We start from the raw sequence: 10,886 nt of genomic DNA, 5'->3' as shown, positions 1-10,886 counted from the left end.
AATCACCACATCAAAGACTCAATGAAATCCAACACTATAGACCAAACGTAACCAAATGATATCGACAAAGGAATTGACATGCTAACATGGAAAAACCACGCCAGCCTAATGACACGATCCTCCGCAACACCATCCGGTAAAGCAAGCCCATCACTGTTAAATCATCATCGAGCAAAGCAAGTGTCAACGGTCCTTGACGAAGTCTACAAGTAATCACTAGTCACAAAGCAACTAACAATCACTCCTCAACTTGCCTTCACAAGACGCAAACACCAACTCTTGTCATCAAGTTATATACTTGCCCAATATGAACGTGATACCCCAGGTACGAGATAAAAATTCATAGACAAGCACAAACTAAATGACCACTCGAATCCAATTCAACCACAATAAGCTCACTAGCACACCTAGTCAATAGCTCTGAGCATGCCTTGAAGAGGCTAGCTATGCATGATCAACACTCAGCCAAAACGAAAGTGAAGACCATGAGATGAACTCATATCGGTACACAACCTCCTCATAGACAAAGCTATAGTACAGGTACCAACATCTTAACCTTAACCAACCAAGTTGGACATCACCATCCTTAGCCAAGGCGCAGGGCCACCAAGACTAAGTATACCAGATACATCAACAGATCAGCATTTGCATAGACTGCGAGAAAAGTTTGAGGAAAGTAACAAAAGTAACTCACTTCCTCTTCCTCATAATTTGCATTGACCAAGTCATCAACCTTATCAACTTCACCATCACTATCTTCCCTTATGACATTAACACAAGACTTTGTCTTATGCTTGTTGGGACATTCCAATGACCTATGTTCTGTCTCTCCACAATAGAAGCAATGACCCACACTATCTGTTCCACTAGGACTAGGTTTCACATGTTACTGCTGCTTGTACCCACCAGGAGGAGGAACAAAGGACTTAGGACTAAAAGAAGTTGTTGGTGGTCGTCAACCACCACCTTTATTAACCTTTGCTTGTGAGCCTCCAAGGTGAAACTTTCCTTCCACCCTCTATTTCTGATCACTTTGTTTATTCCTAGAGTTTTTATTCTTGTCTAAGGTACCAGCATACGGTTGTTGATATTGTTTTATGAGCGAGTGACTAAAGGCAACTTGTTATACTACCTCCTTACACTGCAGATACATTTTTGGCTTAAACTTCAAAATCTCATTACAAAAAAGTGAATTTAAACCTTCCAAAAACTAATTTCAAGCATCTTCATCACTCATATTTGCAATCATAATGCACTTCTAAACAAACGCATTAATGTACTGTATAAGGTCCCCTTGCTGCTTTAATCACCACAGCTTTGCACGAAGTTTTAGACCAAGATCATTTGGCAAGTATTCCTTATAAATACAAGACCATATCTTGGTCCAATTTCTAGTTTGCCCTTTTTCAGCACAAACTTGGCACCACCAAGTTTTGGCATGATCGGTGAGAAAGGATTGTGCACACGCAACTTTCATATGATCATCTACATTTGCCGCTATTAAATAATTTTCGATATTGTAGACCTAATCTTCCAAAACCTGATAGTCCCATATGACTCTAAAATTGGGTGGTTTTGGAAGTTTGAACTTTGAAACTTATGCAACTAAGGGTGGTTGCAGAATTTCATCGTCCTCAGAACTTGAAAAGGAGTTATATTGCTTAAGTTTAGTTGGTTTACTTGCTTTAGTTTCTTTCTTCCTTTTCTTGTTCTCCTTCTTCAATTTGTGAACTTCCCTTTGCAAATTCTCAATTTCAATTTTTTGAGCCGTATGTTGTAGTGTTGCAACATTAGACTCTTCCTCTTTTGACTCAACCTTAGCCTCTTTTGCAACATCTCTAGCAAGAGTTTCCTCCTCCCGATTCACCTATCTTAAGGTTTTAGTATCATCAACACAATTCCTTTTCACCATCTCGCTAGCTACATGCATACCTCTATCAGTAACTGAATATACATATAACATTCTTACTGAATGGTGCAATCTAACTAATCCTACACATGTCACTTTAGATCTACTAGAAAAGTCTTTGCGTATGCAACTTGAGTTAAAAAATCTGACAAAAGTTGTATAGGAATCGTTAAAACAATTCTTCTGATACCAAATGTAATGCACTTGAATTTGGATTCAAACTCCAAGCCCATTATACTACGAAATGAGGGTCCAATACACTCTTAATCTTATAAGCATAAGCTCCCCATATCTAGCATCTACATACAAAATGGTGTCAGATGGTGTTTGGCACAATTTTGGCATACTAATGGTCTAACGCGACAAGGAAGGTACCCCACCGACTAAAGCAATGTAAAAGTTGGGCTTAGACCTAAACCAAACACAAAACAAAGAGTAATACAGCCCAGCAAAAGTCAAATTAACATCTCAGATGGTTAGACATGCATTCCAACCATTATCCCTTGGAACCCCCCACTATATATATACATTTGTATGTAGAGACCTCATATACTATTAAACATGCTTAATTCTAACACAAGAAGTTAATTTATGCACTGGAATTAATATCCTATTATAATAGCTTATGATAATAAAAGTTAAATAATAAAAGTATTTTTTACATTTGTCAATAAATAATAGTACAATTTTCATAATAAAATATATTACCTAAGAAACAGTAAAAAAATTAAAATAAGTTTTTCAGATATTCAAAGAGAAAGAATTTGAAGTTTAAGAAATAAATGAAGCTAGAGACAATGAAGCTAAATAAATGAAGCTATATATGTATGTATGTATGTATTATCTCTGTGTATGTGTGACCATGTTTACATATATTCTATAAATTTTTAAAGAGTAAAACTAGTTTATTTATTTCTCTTAACTTATATATTGATATACTGTAATGTATAGAATTATTCCATTTCTTATTCTAATAATTGTAATTTCTGAAAGTATTGATTTTGAAACTGGAGAAAGTAATGTACTAGGCGAAGGCACTATATATGTTATTTTACAAGGGATTAGAAGTGCCATTGGTAAAATACCAAATGATTTAATTCCACAAAGTCAAAGTTTTCATGGGCATATAATAGCTACACATATAGGTTGAAGACAAACATATATTGGATTTGGTGTTTTCCTTCTAGATACAATTGGAGAGATTTGTGGTGTTGAGTATTATAGAGGAAGAGGAACTCTAGGCTCTAATGTAAGATATTTATTAGAAAATATTTTAGATGAGTCTACTGCTGATATATATAATTTTGCTGCCTCATTTATTGTTATAACTACTGAAAGATTTATTATTTATTATTTTATTAGAAACTACAATAGGCAACATCAAATAGGGCAACAAGTTTTAGTGAAACATACTAAATGCAACATTCTCTCAAGTTTTTTAATAAGTGGTTATACTGATATGTCTCATCAATACTTATTATCAACAAATTTTTTAGTCTCAGAAAATAGAAAAGTATATTTATATTTGAGTTTTGATTGCAACTTAGGTGTATATAAAGAGGATAAACATTTATGGTCTCCAGAAACTTTAATTAAGGGAAATAATTGTATTTTAAGATTACAAGAAGATGGAAACTTAGTTTTATATTCATATAATAAAATTGTTGTTTGGGCTACAAATACTCAATGTAATTATTATAATTGTTATCAAGATGCATATTTAGTCATGCAAAATGATTGTAATTTAGTCTTATATTATGCATATCAAAAAACGTTTAGTAGTAATCCCAAATTCAAACCTGCATGGGATTCAAAATCATTTTGTTGAAATTTGTATTAAATATTTAATATTACTTTTAATTGCCACATTGAAAAATAGCATAAGTCAATTTAAACTATCAGCCTTCAATAAAATAAAATATCTCTTTCCTTTTATATGTTATTAATTCTTCCAGTATCTTTTTTCTCTACTTTTATAATTTTACTAGTAATAAAAATACATAAAAATATTTTTTCCAGGTTTGCAAGCATATAATATATAGTAGCCTAAGAATTCAAGAATAATACAGAAACATTTTTAAATTATTATCAAGAGGACATATTGGACAAGAGCACGTAGGAGGTACCTGAGCTTGGAGCAACATCCACTGCGCAGCTTGCCATTCTCTCACCGCGAGTCACATCGCTATGGATGTTACACGCACCGAGTAGTGCATTGCATACCGCACGGTTTGGCAAATAAGGCATGGCAGACGCAAGCTCCTCAGCCTCACTCAGCTTGCCACTCCGGCCCAAGGCGTCCACCACACCGCAAAACTGCTGTAAGCTCGGATCGATCCAGTGGTCTCGGACCATGAGTCCAAAGATTTCTCGGCAGGCGGCCAGCATCCCTTTGTGGCTGTAGACGGCCAAAACGCTGCTAAATGTGGTTGAGTCTGGTATTACTCCTTCCAGGCTCATGCTCGAGAGGAGATTCAATGCAATCGACTCGACGCCATGCTTGGCATGACCAGCGATGAGAGCGTTCCATGAGACAACGTTCCACTGCGGCATTCGACCGAACCATTGTGCCGCTGTTTGGAGTTTTCCTGTTTGAGCGTAACCCGAGACTAAGAGATTCCATGACGACCAATCTCGCTGGGGAAGCTCGTCAAAAGCGGCTTTTGCTTGGTCGAGCTGATGAGCTTGGACATAGACTGCCACCAATGAGTTCCACGAGATGAAGTCTCGCTGCGGGATTATCTCCAGCGAATGCTTCACGGCGTCAAGCTCTCCTCGGTCCGAGAACCCACCGATCAAGAGATTCCAGGATGCCAGGTTTCTCTCCGGGATCTCATTAAACATTGCCTTGGCATCGTCAAGACGATCGTTCTTGAGGAGAGCCGCAAGCATTCCATTGAAAGAGACCATATCTCGCAGAGGGATCCTGTCAAACATGAACTTTGCTTGATCAAGGAATCCATTTTCAGAGAAGGCAGCAATAAGGTGCGTCCAGGAGATGACATCCGGCTGCTCCATCGCCATGAACATCGAGAGAGCCTCATGGAGGTTTTTCTTCTCGGCGTAAGCCTGGATCATGGTGTTCCATGCCACAGTATTCCGCTGCGGGATCCTGTCAAACAAGCCTCGCGCATCGTCCACATTACCTTGTGTGGCATTTGCAGCCATCATAGAAGTCCAGCTTATGATATCCCGCTCGGGCATGTTGTGGAAGAGCTGTTTCAATTCATGAGTTCTATTATCTTGTCCATACACATTGAGCATTGCATTTTGAGAGATCCTATCTGTGTACGGCATACTATCAAATAGTCTTCTAGCAGAATCATAATGCCCAATCCGGGCAAATGCTGTAAGAACAACAGTCCACGGGACAACATCCCACTTGGGCATCTGATGAAGCACTCGAAGAGCTTCGTCGAGTTTACCAATATCAGCACACGCAGTCACAAGTGCCGTCCAGATAAGAAAGTCCCGGCTTTCCATTCGTAAGAACAAGTTCCAGGATTCGTAGAGATGCCCACATTGGGCATATGCCGCGATCATGAGGCTTGAGGTTGCCAGCGTCTTGTGATCCATCCGGTCAAAGATCTCTTGGGCGCTGCAAAGATCGCCCAGTCGTATGTATCCCTTGATCATGATGTTGGCTGCGACAGCGTCGGCCTCAGGCATTCGATCCAGCAAGAATCGCGCCTGGCGCATGAACCGGGCGTGGCCGCTGTGGGCATACGCCTGGATCATGAGCGTGTAGGAGAAGCGATTTGGGTTGTCGATGGAGTCGAGCACCGATTGTGCGTCTTCGAGGCTGCCACATTTCCCATACATCTCGATGAGGAGATTGGTGAGATACCTGTTTTTGCTGTGGCTTCCTTCGAGAATTCTTGCGTGGATGCGCTTGCCCTCCGCGAGGTCCCGATTGATCCCACAAGATCTCACGGCTCGCGAGAGGTAATGGAGCGTTTCTTCGTCGCGCCATTTCACGGGCATAACATATTCCGTGAAGCCACTGAAAACAGTGGGAACTTCTTAGGTTGACATACCTATGGGACGGCCGCTGGCTTGTGCAGGAGGTTGGCAACGTTTTTCATTCGATAATTCTATGATCCAGGCGTATGTCCAGAATGGTCTAATGCAAGATTCATTTCATTTCTTCCAGCTCATGGTGCTTGATGGCATCAAGCCTGACGAGCTCACTGCATTTGCGGTTCCGAGCACTTAGAGCCGAGGCTTGAGTCCAAGTTATGAGCTCTATGGTTTCATGGCAGATACCATTGCAAGATCTGGAGAGCTGAGCCGGCAGACAGTGTCGCGTGGACAAGGTTGCCTGGAGCTCCAGAGTGATATCCAGTTGGATAGACAAGATTACTCTAAGTTTAGTTTGGGACATTTTTATATTCTTAGACTTCCGCCAGAGAGCTTCCCGCCTTCTTCCCCGCCTTTGTCGTTTAATAATGAAGCAATTCTCAAGGATTACACCACTTTTTTATTTTACTTGAATGATTGTATGAAACGTTAAAATACAAGCTAATACTACATATATATGGATATGGGATAAGGGGGTTGTCAAGAAAATTACTATAATAAAATCTTAGTACTACATATTACTAATTATGAATTTTATTTATTTTTTTAATTTATTTTTATTATCTAGTTTTTTTTCACAAGTACAATCCTCTTATCAAATTGATTATGGTGAGTTAAATGCATTAGATGACGACTCTGTTCGTGCGATTTTAAATGGTATTGGAGGAATGATTGCTTTCATAGCCAATGATAATTATCCAAGAGGTCAAAGACAAGATGGTACAGCTGTATTTGAAAATGACGATGGAACTAGTACAACTATTGCTATTAGTCTTTGGATTTATAGCAGAGTTGAACGATCATTTGCAAAATGTGCAATGAATGCAGCTGGTGGTACTGATCCTGGATCTCTTATAAGAGGTGAGTTAGGTGCACTTTTGGAAGAAGCTTATAGTCAAATAGTAAATGTTGCTGCTTCTTATGTTACTGTTGTTACTGAACATTATGCTTTTCAATATATGATAAGAAATTATATCCCTCGTAGACCTGAATTATTAACTTCAGTTGGTAACATGCTTAAATGTAATATTTTTCTTAGTACATTAATAAGTGGCTATATCAATATGCCACGTCAGTATTTGTCAGAAAATTCTTTTTTAATTTCCCCAAATGGAAAAGCACATTTATATGTAAATAGCATTTGTAATTTAATATTATATTATAAAAATCTTATATTATGGTCTACCAAAACTGCAAATAGAGGTACAAATTGTAAGTTGAGGCTCCAGGAAGATGGTAATCTAGTTCTATATGAAGAAAATGAGCAATCTTTATGGGCATCAAATACAAATTGCAAAACTAAAAATTGTTTTGTAAATTCATATTTAATACTTCAAGATGATTGTAGATTAGTTTTATATGCAAGTTATCAAAAAATATTCCATCTTAAACCATGGATATACCAAATGTGGGCTTCCACAAAAGTTTGCTTGATTTAATAAAATGTTTCTATCAATGCTCCATTATAGGATCCCAGATAAACATATGAAACAATAGAGAGATTCCATGACGACTACAGATGAAGTCTTAATGCTGATGCGGGATTATCTCAAGAATCAGTTGGAAATATTCGTACTCCATTGTCGATTCCAATGTCTCTTAAAACATTGCTTATAAAATGAAAGGGTAAAAGTGGGAATATTCGTAGACATTTTAGGTTAACATAATGCCCTAAAGTTCGCAAAGCCATGGCAGTCCAGGACGCGAGCGCTGCCGAGGACGACAGCGAGGTTCTCTATCTCGCCAAATGCCTCCAGAAGAGCAGCGTCGTCTCTTATGCTGTGTGCGGCCACATTCGATCGCCGCTGATGCTGGAGGTGGTCTTCGGCAAGGTAGGAGCTCCATCTATCTTGGTTTTGAGCTGGAATTTGCGCACAGGAGACCGCCCTGGAGCTTGTCGTGCTCGTCGAAGATGGGAGCGTGCAGCCGGTGTGTGAGCAGAGTGTGTTTGGAATCATCAAGGACATGAAATTGCTCCCTTGGAATGAACATCGTCGAGCTCCTTACTCGCAGGTAAGATAAAATTCTATGCTTTAGAACGATGTACTGTGCTATAGTCTACTGTTAACTAATGTTCCATCTCTCTATCATAGACCTACGGCAAGGACTTACTCGTGCTGCTTTCAGATTCCGGAAAACTCTCCTTCCTGACTTTCAGTGTCGATCTGCACAGGTACCATGGAATTAGAAAAATCAAGGTTTTTTTCGCTCTTCTTACCTGTTTTCTCTTTCTCTTTTACAGGTTTGTGGCTGTCAGTCAAATTCATCTCTCTCATCCCGGGACTTCTCTTCGCGAGCTCGGATGGCTACTTGCTGTCGACTCCAGGTGCGATAAAGTCGAACGTTTTATTTCATAGGAAACCTTTTGTGATACAGATCTCGCGCTGTAGCGGTTTCTGCTATCGAAGATTTGGTAGCAATATTTCCTACCTCTGTTGCAGCTGGGGAGAATGTCGTCGAGAAGGCTAGTGTGTTTTTCTTTCTGGTACTAGTTGCCTGACACCCTTCCTTCAGGCCATAACATATCCAGCACCGGGTAACGTAGCAAATGACGCAGAGTCAACGTATGGATGGGGAACGATATGGAGCATGGCCTTTGTTGCTAGCCCAGAGGAATCCCACCAGCTTTTGCTCGCGGTAATTTTGCATAGGTACACAGAGCCTAGATAATTTTCTGCTCACCAGGATTGAGAGTAACTCGGGAGTGTTCCTTACAGGAAGGGTGCTCTGTCGAACGAACTGCAAGTTCTACTTTGCGACACGAATGAGCGTTCGATACACTTGGGAGCACGGTATCATCCTTCTGGAGAGCCGGCCATCGATTTTCTAACTTATGGTGTCGTGGAGATGCCCGCATTCCTGGGGTTCGTGCTACTGCTTCGGCTCGGTGAGATTGTACTTGTCGACGCAAGGGCCATCGGCACGACGACTTATCCAGCAAACTTAGTGGCATTCAGCTTGCTAGACTTCAGAGATACAGTGGGGGATCCCGAAGAGCGTCCGAGACCTTATTACCGGGTTCCAGATGATGAGTATGGAACCAGAGCCAAGCTCTTTATCAGTGCATGGTGCTGGGAACCAGATAGCAAGGGCCAAGCTAGACTGGCTTTCAGTACAGGGAAAGGAGGTATCGACGTTGTCACGCTACGTCCGGATGCTGCCTCTGGAAGGCCAACTCCTGTTAGAGACTGCCAGTACAAGTGTTCACAGTGTAGGCTTCTTCTCTGGACGAGCGACAAGTTTATGACTGCAATGATAGAGATGGGAGATGGGCATGTTTTAAAGGTGGAAGACAACTTTTCTGACACCTCTAGCTTCAAATTTGGAAACACTAAAGGATCGATAGGCCATGCTTTCACAGTTTGTATCCGTACTGAAGATCAAAATCAAATGAGGTTTTACCCTTTTGTTCCACACTCTACCAATAGAGACTTGCAACACCCAACACTATTAACTTTTTTTTACAACACGGACAAGTTCATACCACTTTTTTTCTGACCAAACTCAAAACTATTTTAACACCAAACTACTCAAGGAGCAATAACAAAGTTCTTTAAAAAAGAATTAAGCATTGCAACCCAAGTCTTTAATTATAAACCTAGACAAAATGGTTTAATGCTTCACCGCTATCCATCCCATGACTCACCACTTGCAAAACCATCATTTCCAACATGCATTAAGATAGGGACTCTTGATTGCATAATGTGAACACGAACAATATGTTAACACCTCATTGCAAATCATTTCTCCAAAAGAGAAGATGATTTACGTGTTTGATTCTTCATCCCTGATGACTCTCTTTCGGTTTCATCTTTGACTAAACCTCAAGCTTGCATTCGCATTGCCTTCAGTCCAATCCAAGAAAAGTTGATAAGAGAGTACGGCAATGATTACTTGAACCAATAGACTAATCTTTATAATCTTGGTTGATCCACTTGTAATCATATCTAGGAAGGATCCACTAGTGCTGTGCTAAACATCTACTGACCAGCCTATTCACCACTCTATGCAAACCTAGGGGAGGTTTACTTTATCCCATGGTACAAGGAATAACTCATGGAACCACCAATAGGCTAATATTAATTTTGTCAACTCTAAGTGTAACCTTGAGTTGCTAATGTGCCTCACTCATGAACCCAAGCGCAAACTCATGCAAAATGGTACACCTCAAATCCATCTTATTAGCTCAAAGTGTAACCAAAATCCATACCTAAGGAACGATTGCAAAGTCTTTGCACCCAAACGTGTACCCACTCGGATCATCATTCTCATTTTTGCATATGCAATGAGACTAGTTGCCCAATTTCATTGGATAGTACTCGCCGAGACTCATCCTCTGATACAAAATGTAGCGCACGTGGTTTTGACCCTTTATCCTATGGTGATTTACCATAGGATAACCACAAAGTGAAACCTAAACCCTCTATATGCCACGTGTTATATGCCATGTGTCACATGCCACGTGTCCAAAGGATAGTGGTGTGGAACCCGAGTTTCAAAGCCTTAGGCCACTAAATGAAGGAACGGTGCCAAACTCCCAACCATGGAGCTAAGAAGTGACGGAATTGAACCACAGAGCAACTCCTGAGCATACAGCCCAAGTGTAGTGCACCTGAATTTGGAGCCTAACTCCAAGCCCATTGTGCTACGAATGAGGGTCCGATTCAATCCCACAAGCACCAGCTCCCCATATCCAGCACCTACACGCAAAATGGTGTCAGACAGAGTCTGGCACAATTTTGGCATACTGGTGGCCTAACGCGAGGAGGAGGGACTTGTCGCGAATGTGACTTCAGGTATCGAAAGTTACCTGTCGGCCAGTCCTTATGGACACTCTTACCTTACTGCCACGATGGTAGGAGGTCGGTATTGCTGGACCCGTTATTAGTCTCCGCCT

General features: G+C 40.4%; 1 protein-coding gene across 1 annotated transcript; it reads right to left on the bottom strand.

Annotated features, from left to right (window-relative positions):
• Positions 1 to 3,997: 3,997 nt before the first annotated feature.
• On the bottom strand, positions 3,998 to 5,893 carry LOC9644485 (pentatricopeptide repeat-containing protein At4g02750). The gene has a single exon (XM_024665610.1). The coding sequence runs from the start codon at positions 5,891 to 5,893 to the stop codon at positions 3,998 to 4,000; it is 1,896 nt and encodes a 631-aa protein (XP_024521378.1).
• Positions 5,894 to 10,886: the final 4,993 nt, after the last annotated feature.

Source organism: Selaginella moellendorffii, unplaced genomic scaffold, assembly GCF_000143415.4.
Source record: "Selaginella moellendorffii unplaced genomic scaffold, v1.0 SELMOscaffold_124, whole genome shotgun sequence".
NCBI classification, from domain to species: domain Eukaryota; kingdom Viridiplantae; phylum Streptophyta; class Lycopodiopsida; order Selaginellales; family Selaginellaceae; genus Selaginella; species Selaginella moellendorffii.
Note: the sequence above shows the minus strand (reverse complement) of the source record. Positions and strands in the feature narration are given on the sequence as shown.

What these genes read in the sequence shown, in the direction of transcription:
- LOC9644485 (XM_024665610.1), bottom strand. Translation starts at nt 5,893, where the DNA reads ATGCCCGTGAAATGGCGCGACGAAGAAACGCTCCATTACCTCTCGCGA.